Source organism: Dendrobates tinctorius, unplaced genomic scaffold (genome assembly GCF_039654945.1).
Source record: "Dendrobates tinctorius isolate UK_male_01 unplaced genomic scaffold, ASM3965494v1 ptg000031l, whole genome shotgun sequence".
NCBI classification, from domain to species: domain Eukaryota; kingdom Metazoa; phylum Chordata; class Amphibia; order Anura; family Dendrobatidae; genus Dendrobates; species Dendrobates tinctorius.
This window is the reverse complement of record NW_027361699.1, coordinates 22,432,944-22,454,167: the sequence shown is the minus strand read 5'-3', so window position 1 is coordinate 22,454,167 and position 21,224 is coordinate 22,432,944. Positions and strand designations below refer to the sequence as shown.

Here is a 21,224-nt window from a genome sequence, read left to right as displayed (position 1 = left end):
ATTGTATCGAGGCTTCATGTCCCCTTTTACAATGTGGCCACATAATTACTGTTACAACACTGGAATGTATGTATGTATTTATTTGAGACAAAACAGGATTTTGATCAGATTAACATACTTACTTTTTATCTTTCTAGGGACTCAGGATAATTTTTGCAGATGGATCAAGGATCATTTTTAGACTCAGTGCCTCAGGTTACGTGGGAACAACTCTAAGAATTTATGCAGAAAGCTTTGAAAAAGACCCAAGCAAGCATAACAAAGAGCCCCAGGTGAGCTGAAATTCTGTCTGAAATCTGTCAAACCAAATTTGTATAGTAGAGAATCACCTATGGGTAATGGGGTCTGCGGTAGTTTAAAATATTTATACCAGATATAATTTGTATTAAGTAGTAGTTATAAACACAAGAAAAAAACTTTACAATACAAGCAATTAATTTATATTTTATTCTCATTCTGTCATCTATCTATCTATCTATCTATCTATCGCTCCATGCAGTTTTCTATACAGCTCAAATGTCTAACTCTGTTATAGTATACTATATGGAGTACTACATGGGGCCATTATACCGTATGGAGCATTACATGGGGTCATTTTACTGAATGGAATACTAAATGGGGTCACTATACTGTATGAAAGGCAATGCATTACCCATTATACAGTATGGAGGACTTTGTGGGGCCATTATCCTGTATGGAAAACAATGCGGGCCCATTGCTAGCCATACATATCGGTGGGGAGGTATAGTAGGGTCATCATACTGTGCATGTGTGGGGTACTGTGGAGGAATTCACTGCGGAGTGTCTTACTGTGCTTGTGGGGCACTTTTGTTGGCATCATACTTTATTATCTGCATTCAAGGTTTTTTTTTATCCTTTGTTATGACTTATTTAAATTAGAGCATTGTGCCCTGTGCTTTTTACTACTCTATGACATTATATTATTCCAATATGGTAAAATCTATTAATTAAAATGTACTTTGCTGGTGGGACAACCCCTTCATGTTTGTTTCCCTATGAAAAGGTTCATTGTTATATTTGATAAGGAAAAACTACGTACCTGTATGATAAAGGTACGATATAGGTGTATATCTGTATAGTACGGTATAGTATAAGGTATCCACACTGCTGTCAGGTACCAACATATCTAGCAGGAGTCTAATCTATTAGGTCAATGGCTCTGAACCTACAATTGGAATCCTCCATAATTCAATGTTAATATGTGCTAGGTTATCATACAACAATGTGAGCAAATACTTCACACTCTAGCCCTAACTCTATTGCAACATTTATTTGAGCAAAATCACTCATCTGAAAAGTGCAGCGATAACTTTTTTAGTTAAACAGTGGATAATTGTAGGTATGCAGGCTTATGAATGTAACAGTATTTTCTCAGAAAAGGTATAAGCATATATTACTATTAACTGGTTAATAGTTTACAAAGCTTTCCGATTCAACTGGATGTTAAATACAATGTATTCAAAGTCTTTGGTGTGTGAGACAGTGACCGCTGTCACATATAGGGGCCGCTGTGTGCCCCCCCAAGGATGAGCACAAAGGCGTATTGAGGCCATGGGAGTGCATTGCAGTCACAGGCGTAGCTGTGAATGCAATGCAGAATAAAAGTGAGTATAGGTCTTGGACATGTTGGCTGTGCAAGGCAGATTTAGGGAAAACAAGTTCTTGGCATTTGTGTTTTGAAACAGAATACAGATGGTAGTGATGCAGTCTATTTCATTCCCAGCCCTGGTTTTCCATGTGGCCCATGGCCACAGATTCCAGTTAAAAGACCTGTAGTAAAGGCTTTGGGTGTGTCAGGGTCAGTGTTAGTCTTTTGGCAGCAGCAGGAGCATCAGCGGTGTAAAGAGGAGACCTCTAAGGTGAGGGGCGAACAGCTGTGTCAAAAAGAGACCCTTAAGGTAAGGTGAGATCAGCGGGTGTACCAGTGGTCCTTTGCAGAATCTCATCCCGCCAGGTCAAAGGTGTATGACCTATTGCAGTTGGTGGAGGAATGGCTCCAGCCTGAGACTTTGACCCCAGCCCAGATGATAGAGAGGGTGGTGGTCGACCAGCTGTCGGGGCAAGGGGACCTGGACACTCTGGACCAGCTGATAAGTTTGATTGAGTGGTATACAGCCACTCAAGTCTTTGTACAGAAGCATGGCAAAAGTCCACAAACCATTGTTGGGGCTAACCAGGACCGAGCCCATGATGAGGGGGTAATGCGAAGTAAGGGTGACAAAACTCCCGTTTCCCCTAAAGCAGCCCCAAGGTCTAGTTGTGCTGCAGTTATTAAGTGTTGGTGGTGTCTAGGGCCCGGACATGTGGCTGTCAACTACCCTCTAACATCTGAACCCATGGACTGCGGGTATACTCGCCGTGTGTCTATGTATGCCCAGCCATTGCTGACGGCGATCCACAGCTGTGATGGGTACTCATCAATGGGTGCCAAACGGACACTCTCCTGGACTCGGTGAGCATAGAGACTTTGGTCTATGGGTCCCTTGTTGCCGGGAACAACCCCAAAGGTCAGAAAGTAGAAGGGATGGTTATCCATGGGGAAATCCGGGAGTACCCTACCGCGGATGATAATTTTTCCACACCATGTGGGGACATTAAACATGTGTTGGGAGTGGTGAAGACCCTTCCATATCGGACTGTGTTGGGAAGAGACTTACCCCTGTTCTGGTCTCTGTGGGAGACCAGGGTTATCCCTCCCAAGGTAAATGTTGTTCTGGGGGCAGAACCCAAAGATCCCAAGTCAGGAATACCTGCCATAGGGATCACCAATCTAGGGACAGAGTGTAACCCCGATAGGTTGCCCCTAGAGGTAATGGCAGAAGAGGTCAAGGATGTTGTTCCGGGTGCAGATCCCAAAGATCCTAAGTCAGAGATATTTGCCATAGTGGTTGCCAACCTAGGAACAGAGTGTAACCCCGATAGGTTGCCTCTAGAGGTAATGGCAGGAGAGGTTGAAGAGACCCCACCAAACCCTGAGCTGGAAATGTCCCCTGGTGAGTTCGGGACAGTCCAGTTCCAGGGACCCACCCAGAAACACGCGAATAAAAAGAAAGCCTGGAGGAACTGGGAGTGTATGGTCGCAGAGGTGACTAGGAATGTACGAACGAGGAAGCCTCTGGCACCAGCCAAGGATGTGGCCAGGGTAAAATGGATAGAGCTCTCACTAGACTGCAGCATTGGGAGGCTTGGGGTCGGGTGTTACGTGACACGGATGTATGCCCGAAGTTGCCGAGACCTCGACGTTTTAACGGGACGTAGTTACCGAGACACGGTAAAGGGTACGGAAGAAATGGTACCAAGGGCCCGAAAGGCAGGTACTTAGATTATGAGATGAGCTGCGGGGTTGTTGAATCCCAAATAAACCGGGTCATCGCCACCTGAAACTGACCCAAGTCTACTGTCAATCAGGAAAGGGGGTGTGTCATCTGCAACGGAGAACGGGGAGGTGGTGGGTCACGTAACGACGTATGGAGGAGAAATGCAAAGGGGAAGGATGCTTCTGTCAAGCGATGGTTCCGGTTCCTACCTTGGGTTCTCGGTAGTGTCAGGAGGGAACTTATCAGGGTCATGCGGATGCCCTGGCACGTGTAAGGTGACAAGTGTTCAACACCACAGGCTTGAACAGAGGGTGGGTATGTGAGACAGTGACCGGTGTCACATGTAGGGGGCACTGTATGTTCCCCCCAGGATGTGCACAGAGGCATATTGAGGCCATGGGAGTGCATTGCAGTCACAGGCATAGCTGTGACTGCAATGCAGAATAAAAGTGAGTATATGTCTTGGACATGCTGGTTGTCCAAGGTAGATTTAGGGAAAACCTGCTCTGGGCTTTTGTGTTTTGAAACAGACTACAGATGGTAGTGATGCAGTCCATTTCGTTACCATCCCTGGTTTTCCATGTGGCGCATGGCCTCAGATTCCAGTTAAAAGACCGGCAGTAAAGGGTTTGAGTGTGTCAGGGTCAGTGTCAGTCTTGTCTTGCAAGCATGCAGAGCAGGAGGTGCTGCAGAGCTCCACCTATGTGAAGCAACACAGGCAAGCGGAGGCAAACAGCCAAGGGAGCGGAAAGGCCTGACACCCACAGTGTACACGACGGTGCAGTCACTCACGGCAACAGGCTCGGAGTTAGACAATCCTGTGCCCAGATGTGATCCGGATGTGGACTGTCTTGTGCACAGCTGTAAACAGGAGGTGGACTGGCATGTTTATTGATTGCAATCCAGAGGATATGGTTCCCGACTGCGATCCAGAGGATATTGTGTGCTGTGTTTTGGTGTGAGTTGAACATTAAAGAGACTTTCGTTTTGAATTTTGCTGGGTCACTGCTTCACCACTGCAAGTGTTCAGTATATAGAAAATAAATTTAAATAACATATGGTAAATTGCAATTTCAATGTGAATATGATCTTACTATCTATCGCTCAATCTTTGGTATCTACATCAGTTATCATCCAACCACCTGTCCGAAGGTATCTGTTCTCTACAGTCGGCCCCCATCTGCAACGGAACCCTACAGGCACCTTGTGATTGTGTTGTGCAGTAGCAATAGAGCAATGTGCACTGGAACAACTGCATCACACAATTGTGCCACTTAGAGATTGACAAATCAGAGACAAATGGCAGCATTTACTTGGTTAAACAGCAGTGTGCCAACTGTAAAACACATTAGCCACCTGCCCTGTATAGAGTGGGCTCAGCTCCTAAGCCTGTTATATCCCCTCCACCTGATGTGTGACATACATGTACATCACTTTTTATCTGTAGTGTGGGGAAGGTGACTTGACGGACAGATGTGACTGGTAGTAGGAGGGGACGGTTTGTGCACTAGAGACGGAGATTGACAGGATGGAAGGGTGACAGCTGGGAGAGGTGGATAGGAGAGTGCAGTACCTAGAAATGACCACAAGATGGCAGGGGGGAGTAGTTCAGGACTCAACAGCAGCTTAGGGCTTGAGAAAGCTTAGTCATGGGGGGCGGGGAGATAGGAACCCAGGAGGGGAATTCCCAGTGAGAGAGGGGATAAATAGAACAGGATAGGGTTCCAGGCAGGCTAGTTCCGGGAGGAGCTCGGTAGAAGACGGTGAAGAGAGAAGAGCTCGACCAGGGGACGGACAGCAAAGAGACAGTCTGGGGGGTGGCCCTGACCCGATGGACCGCAGGACAGACGAGGCCCCGGGGGTACCGATTGGACGACGACCTTGGGCAGGAGAAGCGCTGGCGGTAGATTGGTCTAGGACAGCCCCAGTGCAAGATCCATGAGGAACATTACTTCGACTGGAGCAAAGGAGCAGGTACCGGGGCCTGGAGACAGAGAACTGTAAGGAAACTGCGGTGCGTGGTTGTGGTCGTCAGGAGGACAACAAATAAATCTGGAACTGTTACTATTGAAATCTGTCTCCGCCTCGTCCTTGCATCGCCTGGTGTCTGTGTCACCCGGACAGGGTAAGCAGTGGTCCACCCCCCCAATCCTGGCCCCCTACCACAGTAGGGATCAGCTTCCTCCTTCCTAGGTGACCAGCTCGTCTGTGCTAGTGCATGTCAGGTTAATATGATAACCAAGTGGGTACCTCTGAAGTCACCAACCAACGTCTTTACAGGCCAGCTTAGATGGCTGCATGTAAGATGAATATTCAGGTAATAAGTGCATGCTGCTACAACGTACTTTCCAGAAGTCTAGCTAAACTTCCCTCTTGGCTCTGCTAAAGTCCACTGCTTAGTTATTTACTCAGCTGGTCTTAAGTGCTTTCTGCACATCCATCTCTACTACATCCTGATTGTGTTTCAGGTCTGCGTTTCATGAATGTAATCTGCACATTCAGCTCAACAACAACAAGGTGCCTGATTGTCTACGCATTACAGCTGTTACTGACTTCTAGCTGCATATCCGGTTCTCTTATTACAATGTGACTGTGTGCCTTGTAAATTTTGCTGTACCTCAGTGTGCTCTGCACATCCACCTGTGCTACAACAAGATGCCAGATTGCCTACTCAGCTCTGCCTCTCCTGAGTGCTATCCATACAATCCGCTCTGCTTTTTCTGCTTTATCAATGTACTGGCTTACCTACTTCAAGATATCTGCTTGCCTACTTGTCTCTACTAATTTATAGTGCTGTTCATATATCCATATAACTTGAAGCTACACTGATCCTACATAACCAGCTCTAATGGTCTTACTATTTTATTTGCTGTGCGGCTAGTCCAACTTTGCTGCACCAATGCCTCCAGTCCAAGCTGCTTATTCTGACATGTAATGAATCCACCTCACCAGATGAGCCCTCAGCAAAATACTCAGGTCATGGATTCCAAAGGTGTAACATCATCAACACCTATTTCATTTGATGCCGATTAGTTTTTAGCACTGGTTTTGCAAATTACTGTGTCAACTGGAGGTCATCCAGGCTGCGTGTGACCTTTCAGTCGGTATGAATGTGAATTAACCTGCAGGAAACGCAGGATGCAGTCACGCACGTGGAGGCAGAGCAAGGTTTAAAACCAAAAAAATTGTTTAGTTACAAAATAGCACTGCTATATTGATACAACAGTCTTATACGTCCATATGAAGTGGGCACATTTTCCTGTCATTGTAATACTGCAAGGTTTTCTCAACTGGGATGTATCACATGTAATTTAAAATGTGCATGTTGCTTGGTAAGGGACAGGGAAGTTGACGTGATGCTGATGGTAAGCTCAGAGGCGGAGGCCGTGGGCATGGTGAAACTGTGACTGCCGCGGGAGCACAACAAACACACACATTATGTTGATCTTGCTTCCTGTCTTACTTTTTAGGGGGGTGAGGAACATTACTCTTGAAGCCAGACCAGTGTGAAAAGGTTGTTGGATGGATAACATAATTCTTCCAGTCACTTTGCCAGCATCAACCTGTATTACACATTATTCAGTCTCAGTGGTCATTTTTCTGGACCAGATAATCCTTACCCTGATCCTCCTTCCTCCCACCATGCTAAGTGCCCGGAGACAAGTGATCTCACATTTCCATTAAAAGATTCTGGCCTCTCGCCCTGCCCGTTTAAAGCGGGACATGAGATCGCATATAGTGATGCCCAAATATATGAGCAGTCATGCTCACAAGAAGGCAATGGTGGAAAAATGCAATTACTGTTGCAAGAAGTGGATGATGATGAGACACAGTTGCAAGCAAGTGGTGTTATGTCAGCAAGTCAAGAGGAGAACCAGGGTGTGGAAGTGGAAGACGAGGTAGTGGACGATGCAGTCACTGACACAACTTGGGAAGGTGACATGCAGAGTGAGGACAGAGGGAGGGAGCTACAGCTCCACAACAGTCAGGAAGAGGCAGTGGGGTGGCCAGAGACACAAGGTGGGCAACTGTTTCCCAGATCATCAACATGGGTCAAGTTGCCAACCAAGGGTTAGGTGTTTCCGAGTCTGGCACTTTTTTAAAGACACTCCAGTTAACCCAAAAAAGGCCATTTGCAGAATCTGCCATGTCAGCTTCTGCAGGGGCAGAACAACTACCAGCCTGACCACTACCAGCATGCTCAGGCACATGACAATAAAGCACCCAACTAGTTGAGCCAAATGCCAGGATCCAGAAAAAGTGTCTGCAGTGTCTGTCTCTTCCCCTGTTGAACATGCACACCAATCTCCTGATGCAGATGAAGATGACTCCCAACCTGCACCTATCAGCACACTGGCAACCTGTCACGTGCCCCGTCCTGAGTGACGCGGCCAGTAGGCCAGTAACTGATACAATAGGACGCGGCCCGTGTAATCGTCCTATGTGACGCGGCCCACAGGCCGGTAACTAATACAATAAGACAAAGGGAATAGGGAAAACCTGGGTAACAATAACAATGGTGGCCCTGCGATAGGGAAACGGGGAAGTGGAGACCTCCTGCACTCCCCTGAGTCAGTGTCTCTACACTCCTAATGTTCCCTAGGCCGGTTCCGCACAGGGCGCCGATCAGGAACCTCAAAACCCAGACTCGCCCTGCACCTAAACCCTCGCTAGGGAATTGGTCGGTGCGGAAACTAACCACTGCACTAAACACACATAAGGAAAAGTGACAAAACAGGGGAGCACCACTTAGCTTTGCTCTGTTGCTTACGCTCCCAGCAACAGAGCCCACCACCTGCGTGCATCTTTTCCTCCACCGTGTCCATCATCTGGGTGCACTGTCCAGAAACGGATCTTCTCAGCACCATAGTGCAGCCTTGGAGCAAACAGAGTCCACACCTGCGTGCAGCTGTCCCGAAACAGAGTCCCACACATGAGTCCAGCTTTTCTGCCAAAAAGTCCAGCATGCTTGAGTCCAGCTCTCAGCAACAACGTCCAGCATTTTGGGTGCAGCTCTACACCATAGCTGCCACTCCACCAATCCATGCACAAACTCCTTGCTGACACCATAGCTGCGACTCCACCACACCATGCCAGCCCTCCTTGCAGACACCATAGCTGACACTCCCGAACTCTTACTGAGCTGCCCATGACTCTCCTTTAGCTCCATCCTTCACCCAGGCTGGCTTGCAAATGAATACCTTATCACCAACAGTGATTAACACACCTGATACTCTCTTATAGAGCACTCACACCTGTAACATAATTACGTGCACAAACTAAGGTAACCAGAGTGTAATGACCCTAATGGCCACCTGGGGCAAAACCACCTTTGGCACACAGCCAAGGGAAAAAAAAGGGTACTTTGTGCATTTACTCTGTCATATCCAACCTGGATCATGACACAACCACTATGAGAAACCACATCCTTGTCCCAGTCCAACGTTCAGTCGTCCCTATCCAAGTCCTTGGAATGGAAGTGTAAATAAGCAGCCACCCACCCACAGGCCACAATATTAAATGGCCACATTTCCAGACTGCTTGCCCTGGAAATGTTGCCATTTAGGCTTGTGGAGACGGAAGCTAATGCAATCTCATGATGGTGGCTATCCCTCGCCTACACTATTTCTCCCGGTGTTCCTTCCCCTCCTTACATGCCCCATAACATCAGCCGTGCCCTGACCAACACTGTTACTGTGAAGGTTCACCTAACTACGGACACCTGGACAAGTGCTTGTGGCCATGGAGGCTAGATTTCCCTCACCTCATGCTAGGTGAACATTTTGGGGCGGATAACGTGCTACCAACACCGAGGATTGCAGGCCCTTGTTCAATCAGGGTTTCTCCCACCTTCTACAGCACTTCCTGCACATCCACCTTCTCAGCCTCCATATTCAGAACATCAATATCAGTTGCAAGCTGGAAGCACTGCAGCTCTGCTTCAGCCAAGAGGCAGCAGGCTCTGCTAAAGCTAATCTGCTTAGGTGACAAACCACACACCGCTGCAAAGTTGTTGAAAAGTCTAACAGACCAGACTGATCTTTGGTTCTTGACCCTCAACCTACAACCAGGCATGGTCATGTGTGACAATGGCCGTTACCTGGTGGCGGCTCTGAAGCTTGGCAACCTCGCACACATACCATGTCTGGCCCACATGCTCAACTTAGAGGTTCAGCGGTTTCTCAAAACCTACTCAGAAATGCCTGTGTGCCCATTTCAGTAAGTCAGCTACAGCTGCCATCACCCTGGCAGTGCTGCAACAGTGTTTGTAACTTCCAGCTCACCGACTGGTGTGTGATGTCACCACGCATTGGAACTCAATGTTAAATCTGCTGGCAAGGCTTTGTGAGCAGCAGAGGGCAGTAGTTGAATACCAGCTACACTGCCAGTAATATTTCACAATGCCAACAAACACCCTCACTTGCTTCTTGGAAAGCGGTTGCGGCCACTTCTGAATTGCCTCTACCTTGTTTATCTGTGGCTAAGTACTTAGCCTCTTCCTTCCCTATGGCACAGTTTTTTGGATTTATGGAATTCTCAGAGTATCGAGAATCGCCTGTGCTTTTGGCAGATGACTACCCAAGTCTGAGCTCAAGACCACAAAGTCATCAAGCATACTTCTTATGTAGAACTAGGATCTGATCCATAGCCCTCTGGAAGGTGGGTGAGCCTCCCTGCAATCCAAAAGGCATTCTGGTGTATTGAAAACACCCACCAAATGTCGAGATGGCTGTCTTCTTCTTGGCACTCTGGGACATGGGGATCTGTCAGTAGTCCTTTGTCACGTCGAGGGTGGTAATGTATCTCGCGGGTTCAAGTCTCTCAATGAGTTCAATAATTTGGAACATCGGATACACATCAAGACTGGACACTTCATTCAGCCTGCAGTAGTCATTACAAAATCACCACTCACTGTCGAGCTTCGGCATGAGGATGATGTGACTTGACCATCCATTTTGTGATTCCTCTATCACACTGAGGTCTAGCATTCTCTTCATTTCGTTTGATATTACCTCACAGTGTCCTTCTGGAATTCTATTGGGCATAAGGTTCACCCTTATATGTGTCTCTGTTAAAACGTCGTGCTCCACCACCTGCATATGCCCTGGAAACTCCAAGAACAGGTCACGGTTCAGCTGCAATAGTTCCCAACACTGTTGCTTCTGGGCTGGCAATAGAGTCTCTGCAATTGTGATATCCTCCACTTTGGCTTTGTAGTGGGCTTCCAGGCAAGGAGTTTCCAACGATTCCCGATCTTGCCACAACTTGAGCAAGTTCACATGGTATACTTGATGTGGCTTCCTTCAACTTGGCTGGTGTACCTTGTAATAAATCTTGCCCAGTTTTTCCACGAACCTCATATGGGCCTTGCCACTTGTCTAGGAACTTTCTCTAAACCTTGGGGATAAGTACTAACATGTGGTCCCGAAGCTGGAACTGCCTCAGCCTTGCTGATCGTTTAAACACCCTTGTATGTGCCTCCTGTGCCTGGAGAAGATGCACCTTCATGATAGGCATCACTTTCACCATCCTCTCCTGCAACTGGGCGACATGCTCTATGATGCTCCAGTGGGGCATGACCTCGACTTGTCAGGTTTCCTTTGCGATGTCTAGGAGCCCTCACGGATGTTGACCATACAGTAGCTCGAACGGAGAGAAGCCAGTAGAGGCTTGAGGAACTTCTCTGATGGAGAAGAGCAGAAACGGAAGAAGATAGTCCCAGTCTCGACCATCCTTCTCAATGACCTTCTTGAGCATGGCCTTTAAAGGGAATCTGTCACCCATTTTTTGGTATATAAGATGCGGCCATTGCCATCAATTGTTTTTCTACAGCATTCTGTAATGCTGTAGATAAGCCCCTGATGTAACCTGAAAGAGAAGAAAAACAAGCTATATTTACTCACCTAGGGGCAGTCCTGGTCCGGTTCGGGTCCGGAGGGTGTCGCGGTCCGGTCTGGCGCCTCCCATCTTCTAGCGATGACGTCCTCTTCTTTGCTTCCCATCGCGGCTGCGGCGCAGGCGCACTGCTCTGCCCTGTTGAGGGCAGAGCAGAGTACTGCAGTGCACATGTGTCGGAAGAGGGGGTTTGTCACCAGCATACTCCCAGTGATGGAGACTAGTAGGCCTCTAAGCAACATAGTTACTCCCACGCGTTTCAAGATTTCAGCCTTTAACTTGGCATATTCCTTGGCATCCTGTAGTGCTAAGGCATAATATGCTTTTTGGAGTTTGCCCATCAAATATGGCACCAGCACCTCCATCCACTGATCTGGTGGAAGTTTCTCCTGATGAGCCAGCCTATCAAAAACCATGAGAAAAGCCTCCACATCATCTTTGGGGTTCATCTTCTGCATGGCCTATCTTACCACCTTCCAGATGTGGGAGTTATTAGTTGGACTTGGAGGTGGGGCAAGTAGGATTTGATGCAGATGGGCAGTGGTAGTGAGGGACATTCAGCAGATTCCTGAGACTTTAGGATGTAGACCCAAATCCGGGACTGTCTCCTGTATTCAGCGTCCAGGTCAGTGCTACGTGACCGCGAATCTGTAACCTTCTGGCATCCCTCGTGAGACTTTTGATTAGTCTGGGCAGTGAGACATCATCTGTGCGTTTTGCTCATCTCTAATTGGGACCTGTGGATTTTTTTTTTTCATTCATTCATTCACAGTCAGAGCCGAGAGAATTTTCTCATCTTTATGTAGCTTCACTATATGACATCTGGCATTTTTGTATCTGTAGGCCTTGTTCACACATTTTATTTACTTTGATCCTCCAGTATTCCACTGCAGATTTGCTGCTGAAAAAGTGGATAAAAACATCTGAAACAATTCATCTGTATGTGTATCCATACACTTCATGATATTTATATGCTGATTTTTTTCTGCAGTCCCATTATGTTTTGGAATTAGTGAAGGTACCATCCCCATACCTACATTAATGTGATATTATGTCATAATTTAGGATGTTTACCTATAGAACTATAAAATCACATATCAAAGTATTGTGCAGAGGTACTAAACAATGCAAACACATACAACACAGAACACCAAATAACTATCTCTGCTGTGCTACATCTGTGGCCTATTGGTGTGAGTACACCCTAAAAAATTCCATATAATTTTTGTATGTACTTTGCTAAGCAATTTTATCTAAATGTTAGGATTTTGTACCGATTTAGACAAGTACTAATTAAGGGAGCTGTTAGCATGTGTCGGTAGGAAAACTCGTCATAGCTGACTCTTGTATATCCTAAAAAATAAATGACAGAACAAACAAACCTATAATTTCCCTGATAAAGACACGTGAGTTTGGCTGTTGGATTACACAATGCCTCGTGGCTGTAACTGAATAATGCACTCAGAGAAATGATGAGGATGTTTTCTACCAGAACACAATACACACATTGGAACATCCTTGAGTAATTGTTAGAACTGACGCCACTTATGGAATCATTAGGACAACACAGTTATTCATTAAAAAGAACAGCTGCCAAGTTCAGTCATTGATTTCTAGAGGTCAGGCATCTGGGATGTGCGACCTTCAATGTGAACATTGCAATCTTAATTCACATTTTAAAAATAACTTGTCGAGACTCTGCAGAATAGAAATATACAAACAGGACTGCGTCAGTGTTCCAATATGTGAAATCATCAAGTATCTTTTTCCATTATCTCTCAGAATATAATTGCAGCTAATATACAATGAGCCTATCCTTTCAGTTATCTCTTCAAAAATAATTAATGTAATCTAAGCGCTGGGGGACACTCAAAGTAAACTTATTGGCTGTGCACTGAAACTGTCTATAAGATACTGTATACTGTATAAGATAAAGCAAATTGAAGGCGCACTGGTTTCCTGCTTCTGCTGTCATTACAATAGATTTGTTTTAGCATGAATAGTACTGAATATTGTTAATACAATTCTGTTTGAAGGTAACTGTTTAACCCCTTAACCCACAAGGGTGGTTTGCACGTTCATGACCAGGCCAATTTTTACAATTCTGACCACTGTCCCTTTATGAGGTAATAACTCTGAAACGCTTCCATGGATCCTGCTGATTCTGACACTGTTTTCTCGTAACGTGTACTTCATGTTAGTGGTAAAATTTCATTCAAATAACTTGCGTTTATTTGTGAAAAAAATGGAAATTTGGCGAAAATTTTTAAAATTTTGCAATTTTCTAACTTTGAATTTTTATGCCCTTAAATCAAAGAGATACGGCACACAAAAAACTTAATAACTAACATTTCCCACATGTTTACTTTACATCAGCACAATTTTGGAACCAAAATTTTTTTTTGTTAGGAAGTTATAAGGGTTGAAAGTTGACCAGCGATTTCTCATTTTTGCAACACCATTTTATTTTTACGGACCACATCACATTTGAAGCCACTTTGAGGGGTCTATATGATAGAACATACCCAAAAGTGACACCATTCTAAAAACTGCACCCCTTAAGCACCACATTCAAGAAGTTTATTAACCCTTCAGGTGCGTCACAGGAATTTTTTGAATATTTACAAAAAAATGAACATTTAACTTTTTTTCACAAAAAAAATACTTGAGATTCAATTTTTTTTATTTTACCAAGGGTAACAGGAGAAGATGGACTGCAAAAGTTATTGTGCAGTTTGTCCTGAGTACGCTGATACCTGATATGTGGGGGGGGGACCACTGTTTCGGCGCATGGCAGAGCTCAGAAGGGAAGGAGTGCCGTTTGACTTTTTCAATGCAAAATTGGCTGGAATTCAGATCGGACGCCATGTCACGTTTGGAGAGCCCCTTATGTACCTAAACAGTGGAAACCCCACAAGTGACCCCATTTTGGAAACTAAACCCCCCAAGGAACTTGTCTAGATATGTGGTGGGAATTTTGAACCCACAAGGGCTTCACAGAAGTTTATAACGTACAGCGGTACAATTAAAAAATCACATTTTTTCCACAAAAATGATCTTTTCACCCCCAATTTTTATTTTTCCAAGGGTAACAGGACCCTAAAAGTTATTGTGCAATTTGTCCTGAGTACGCTGATACCCCATTTGTGGGTGTAAATGGCTATTTGGGCGCATGGCAGAGCTCAGAATGGAAGCAGCGCCCTTTGACTTTTTTGGCTGGAATTGAGATCAGACACCATGTTGCGATTGGAAAACCCCTGATGTACCAAAACAGTGGAAACCCCCCACAAATGACACCATTTTGGAAACTAGACCCCCCAGGAACTTATCTAAATGTGTGGTGAGAACTTTGAACCCCCAAGGGCTTCACAGAAGTTTATAACGTACAGCCGTACAATTAAAAAATCATATTTTTTCCACAAAAATGATCTTTTCACCCCCAATTTTTATTTTTCCAAGGGTAACAGGACCCTAAAAGTTATTGTACAATTTGTCCTGAGTACGCTGATACCCCATATGTGGGTGTAAACGACTATTTGGGCGCATGGCAGAGCTCGGAAGAGAAGCAGCGCCATTTGACGTTTTTGGCTGGAATTGAGATCGGACACCATGTCACGTTTTGGAAAGCCCCTGATGTACCAAAACAGTGAAAACGCCCAACAAATGACACCATTTTGGAAACGAGACCCCCTAAGGAACTTATCTAGCTGTGTGGTGAGCACTTTGAACCCCCCGTGCCTCACAGAAGTTTATAACGCCCGGGCGTGAAAATAAAAAAATCGTATTTTATTCAGTCGTCCATGACAGCACCACCTGAGAGAGGGGATCCGCCCTCCAGGAACAGGAAATCCTACAGATACATAAGGGCGGCACCTCTCCCACGCATCAGTTGGTTTCCTGTTCCTGGAGGACAGGATTCCCTACAGATCATGCCATCATGGATAAGGAATCCCCAGGCCGGCTGTCCGACTCAGGGAGCAGGAGTGGCCCGTGCAGGGTTCCACGTCAGTGTGCGGGGCAGGTGGGAGCGGGGTCCGGCGGATGCCCGTCTCCTGGGCCGGCGCTGGCAGGTAAGTATGGCCTCTCCTCCCCTGATCCTGGTCTTTGTTCTGGCCGGTGCAGTCCCCCTCAGCCTGGATCGCGGTCGGGGGCATGCGGCTGCGCCTCGGTGGCGTCCGGGGGCTGTATATCAGGCGCCGCCATGGCTCCGATGACCTGCGCGTCCTCGCGCGCCTGTACCGGAAAGGATGCAGCGGGGGCGGGACCGGTAGCGCTCGTGGTCTGCGCGTCCTCGCACGCGTCCGGACCGGAAGTGACGCGGCTGGTTGCCTGCGTGTCCTCGCACGCCCATACCGGAAGTGACGCGGCGGGGCTGGTGACGCTGGCGGCCTGTGTGTCCTCTCACGCGCGCCCGGACCGGGGGTGACGCGGCGTGGGCGGGGCCAGCGACGCCTGACCGGAAATCGGGTGTCGGCGGTTTGCTCTCACCCCGTGCGTCGCCGGGGTGGGGGCACCGGCAGAGCGGTGGGGGCACCGGCAGAGCGGTGGGGGCGGGGGGCGCGGCACACATAGGGAGGGACGTCAGCGAAAATGGGGGAGGGGGGGCAAAAAAATCAGCGCCTGGCCACGTCACCTGTGAACCCAGATTACCGGGGGAAAAAGGGCACAGAGGCACTGACGAGCGGCTTCAGCTCAGATGCAGGATGGACGAGCAGGAAGCTCCCATGCCCCAGCTGGACAAAGAGCAGGAACGTACCTCAGAGAGGTCCCAAACCAGCTCCCAGCAAAAGAAGAAACGAACTGGACAATCCGGCCATAGAAGTTCCTCCAGGCTGAAGGATCCAGCTCACCCCCCCGTGTCCGGTACCTACGCCTTCTGCTCAGGGTAAGAGATCTTCGTGAATGTACCCTGACGCAGTGTTCCCCATATGTTTTCCTCCTATAGGGAAAGAAATGCACTGACAAGGCAAAAAACAGGGAATGCGCCCTTTGCAAATGCCCCTTGCCGGATGCCTACCCTAAGAGGCTGTGCCAGTCATGCATACGGCAGACGATAAAAAAAAATAAAAATAAATACATTTACAGGACTTCCTTACTCTGTCCCCCTCCTGTAGGTGGTGGAAGAAACCCCCGACTTCGCTACAAGTCTAAGGGAAATAATCAGGACGGAGGTTAAAGCCCTAAAATCCGTACCCCAGGGAGAGTCGTCTAGGAAGAGAAAGAAGGCGAGTTTTTCAGGATCAGGCTCTTCAGCTGACCCTAGAGGGAATGAAGACTTCTCAGAGCCCTTCACCTCTGCGTCTGCGTCCTCTTCAGAGGAAGACGCCAGTCGTTTCTGCCTAGGTCTGGAACAAGTGGACAAACTAGTCAAGGCAGTCAGGGCTACCATGGGGGTAACAGACACCAAACCTGAACGGTCTGCACAGGACCTAATGTTCGGGGGTTTAGACCCCAGGAAACGTAAGTTGCTCCCGTTAAACGACAAGGTCCAAAATTTGATTAACAGGGAATGGAGGAAACCTGAAAGGAAAGGCTCCCTACCACCAGCCTTTAAACGGCGATATCCCTTTGAGGACCCTGTGGTGAATAAATGGGATAAAGCCCTGAAACTGGATGTAGCAGTGGCTAAGGCGTCCAAAAAATCCGCTATCCCCTTTGATGACATGGTCTCGTTAAAGGATCCGCTGGATAAAAAGGCGGACTCCTACTTGAAAGGCACGTGGGAGATGTCGGCTGGCGCCCTGAGACCGGCAGTCGCAGCTACCTGCACGGCCAGATCTATGATGGTCTGGCTGGACCAGCTAGAAGCGCAGTTAGAGGACAGAACCTCGAGGGAGTCTATCTTGAAAACCCTACCCACCATCCAGGATGTGGCAGCCTTTTTAGCCGACACTTCGGCAGATTCCGCAAGAATGGCGGCCAAGGCCGCAGGGCTATCAAATGCAGCCCGACGGGCTATATGGCTAAAATGCTGCCCCGGGGATATCCAGGCCAGATCCCGGCTGTGCTCCATCCCGTGTGGGGGGGAATATCTATTCAGACCAGTCCTAGATGAACTCCTGGAGAAGGCTGGCGACAATAAAAAGAAATTCCCTTCCCTGCCCACCCCTTCCTATAGACGTCCCTTTGCTAGGAAGAGATTTTTTCGGAGGAGGTCATCCAGGGACCGGGGCAGATGGGAAGGTAAGAAGAGGAAAGCTACTGGTTTTATGTTTGGAGGGGGACGCCAAGAAGCATCCCGTGAGACCAAGAAACCTCCCCAATGACTAGAGGCTTCGGTGGGAGGTAGACTATCGGCCTTCTTCCAAGCCTGGTCGCGCATCTCGAACAGTAACTGGATCCTGGGGTTGGTAGGCTCAGGCCTAAAGCTCGAATTTGCCTGTGTCCCCCAGAACAGTTTTAGGGTCACCCCGCTCAGGTCTTCCTTGGCGGAACAGACTGCCCTAGAAACTGAAGTTGTTGACCTATGTCAGAAGGGAGTATTGACAAAGGTACCAAAGGCGGAGAAGGGCGAAGGCTTCTACTCCCCCCTATTTTTGGTCCATAAACCAGATAATTCCTACAGGACCATAATTAATCTGAAAGCGCTCAACAGATACCTGGTCATTCGGCCTTTCAAAATGGAAATGATCAGTTCCACAATAAAATTGCTGTTCGAAAATTGTGGTGTTGGATTTAAAAGACGCTTATTACCATATATACCCATCTATGCGTCTCATCAGCGTTTCCTTAGAGTGGCAGTTCATTTGGAGGGGTCGTTACAGCATTTTCAATATGTCGCCCTTCCCTTTGGTATAGCAGTCGCCCCCCGGGTGTTCACTAAGGTTATAGCGGAAGTTATGGCCCATCTACGGGAGGCAGACATCCTAGTAATCCCCTACCTGGATGACTTCCTTATTGTAGGCAAAACAGCAGTCCATTGTCTGGATCAATTGCAAAAAGCAAAATCGACTTTGGTACAGTTAGGGTGGCTATTAAACATTAAGAAGTCCCGTCTAAAACCCATGAAGGTCCAGCAGTTCTTGGGCTTAATCCTAAATTCGCAGAATCTGGAACGTCGTCTTCCACCCGAAAAATTAGTTTGCCTACGTCAACAGGTCTTGGACGCCTCCAATAACCCTACCATGTCTCTAAGGAAGGCAATGTCCCTCCTGGGTTCTCTCTCATCCTGCATCCCCTCGGTCTGGTGGGCCCAGTTCCACGCAAGGGGGCTACAAGGCGAGGTTTTACGCCTTCAAAAAATCCTGGGCGGTTATCTAGAAGGCCAGTTGACTCTATCCCAACACACTTTGAGATTACTTGAGTGGTGGCTAGATGAGAACAATCTAGCCAGAGGGGTACCCTGGGAATATAACATAACCTGAGTAGTCCCCACAGACGCAAGCCCTATGGGTTGGGGAGCCCACATGGGGGAAATCTTGATCCAGGACCTGTGGGAGGGCCATCAGTTGGGAATGTCCTCCAACCTGAAAGAGCTAACAGCCGTAGAGCAGGCAGTTAAAAACCTTCTTGTGTATCTACAGGGTCGCCATGTTCGAATATTCTCCGACAATCAGATCACTGTGGCTTACATCAACCACCAAGGCGGCACTCGGTCCAGGCCCCTGATGGAGGTAGCAGAATGGCTGTTCCAGTGGGCAGAGCAACATCTCCTATCTTTAACAGCTCTGCACATAAAAGGAAGGCAAAACACCACAGCAGACTTCTTAAGCCGCAACCTTCTAAAGCAAGGAGAATGGTGTGGACCTCTTTGCCACCAGAGAGAACAGGAAAGTGCCTCAGTTCTGCTCTCTGAATCCCAGGGAGAACCCTCTGGCAGTAGATGCTCTTCTAATCAAATGGGACTTCGGCGTAGCATACGCTTTCCATCCCCTGGCTCTACTACCCCTGGTGATGAGGAAAGTCAGGAAGGACAAAGCGAGGATTATAGTGATCGCCCCGTTTTGGCTCAGAAGGGCATGGTTCTCATGCCTCAGGATCATGTCGGTATCCAACCCTTGGGTCCTACCAAACATCCCAGACCTCCTGTCCCAGGGCCCAGTTTGCCATCCTCAGGTAGCTGGCCTACATCTGACGGCGTGGATTTTGAGCGGGCACTGCTAAAAGAGAAAGGTTTTTCCCCGGCCCTAATTAACACCCTGCTTAGTAGCAGAAAGCCAGTTACAACCAAAATCTACGTGAGGATCTGGAAGAGATTCCTTCAGAGTTCAGGGGTAGTGGCTGGACAGTCCACTCCCATAGCACAGATCTTAGAGTTCTTGCAAAAAGGTCTGGACATGGGACTCTCCACCAGCACCCTTAAGGTCAAAAAGTTTGCTAGTGAGATGGATTAGGGAGGCCATTTCTTTAGCATACACCTCAAAAGGCAAACCGGCCCCTGGCAAGCTGAGGGCGCATTCCACCAGGGCCATGGCAACCTCTTGGGCAGAGAGATCGGAGGTCTCGATCTACCAGATACTGTATGTAAGACAGCTACTTGGTCCTCTCCGAGCACCTTCTACAACCATTATAGACTAGATCTGGGTGCTTCCTCAGACCTCTCCTTTGGTGTCAGGGTTCTGTAGGCTGTAGTCCCTCCCTAAAGTAATTATTACTCTCTGTAATTCTCTCAGGTGGTGCTGTCATGGACGACCGAATAAAGTCGTAGTTACTCACCGGTTAACGTTATTTTTCGGAGTCCATGACAGCATCCGTATATTCCCTCCCTTTAGTTTAATTTGGGTGTGCACTTCTTCCTCTTATATATACACGGGTAATTAATAGTCGTGTAGAGTATTGTATATAAATTATGCTATTAACCATTGTGGTCCTCTTGTGCTCTGTAAACCAACTGATGCATGGGAGAGGTGCCGCCCTTATGTATCTGTAGGATTTCCTGTTCCTGGAGGGCGGATCCCCTCTCTCAGGTGGTGCTGTCATGGACTCCGAAAAATACCGTTAACCGGTGAGTAACTACGACTTTTTCCACAAACATGATCTTTTAGTCACCAATTTTTTTATTTTCCCAAGGGTACCAGGAGAAATTGGACCCCGAAAGTTGTTGTCCAATTTGTTCTGAGTACGCTGATACCCCATATGTGGTAGAAAACTACTGTATGGGCACGCGTCAGGGCTCGGAAGGGAAGTAGTGACGTTTTGGAATGCAGACTTTGATGGAATGGTCTGCGGGTGTCATGTTGCTTTTGGAGAGCCCCTGATGTACCTAAACAGTGGAAACCCCCCACAAGTGACCCCATTTTGGAAACTAGACCCCTTAAGGAACTTATCTAGATTTGTGGTGAGCACTTTGAACCCCCTAGTACTTCACAGAAGTTTATAACGACCGGGCGTGAAAAGAAAAAAATCATATTTTTTCAACAAACATGATCTTTTAGTCCCAATTTTTTTTATTTTCCCAAAGGTAACAGGAGAAATTGGACCCCAAAAGTTGTTGTCCAATTTGTCCTGAGTACGCTGATACCCCATATGTGGGAGAAAATTACTGTATGGGCACACGTCGGGGCTCGAAAGGAAAGTTGTGACGTTTTGGAATGCAGACTTTGATGGAATGCTCTGGGGGTGTCATGTTGCATTTGGAGAGCCCCTAATGTACCTAAACAGTGGAAACCCCCCACAAATGACACTATTTTGGAGACTAGACCCCCTAAGGAACTTATCTAGATGTGTGGTGAGCACTTTAAATCCCCAAGGGCTTCACAGAAGTTTATAACGCCCGGGTGTGAAAATAAAAAAAATCATATTTTTTCCACAAACCTGATCATTTAGTCCCCATTTTTTTTATTTTCCCAAGGGTAACAGGAGAAATTGAACCCCAAAAGTTCTTGTCCAATTTGTCCTGAGTACGTTGATACCCCATATGTGGGAGAAAACTACTGTATGGGCACACGTCGGGGCTCGGAAGGGAAGTAGTGACGTTTTGGAATGCAGACTTTGATGCAATGGTCTTCGGGTGTCATGTGCGTTTGGAGAGCCCCTGATGTACCTAAACTA

The 21,224-nt window shown here is 47.4% G+C and overlaps 1 protein-coding gene across 1 annotated transcript in view; it reads left to right on the top strand.

Moving 5' to 3' along the window:
* PGM5 (phosphoglucomutase 5) overlaps positions 1 to 21,224 on the top strand; it is a 386,192-nt gene that overhangs the window by 278,843 nt on the left and 86,125 nt on the right. The window contains exon 10 of the mRNA XM_073572252.1: positions 138 to 272. Within this exon, the coding sequence (XP_073428353.1) occupies positions 138 to 272 (135 nt within the window). The remainder of the gene's footprint in view (positions 1 to 137; positions 273 to 21,224) is intronic.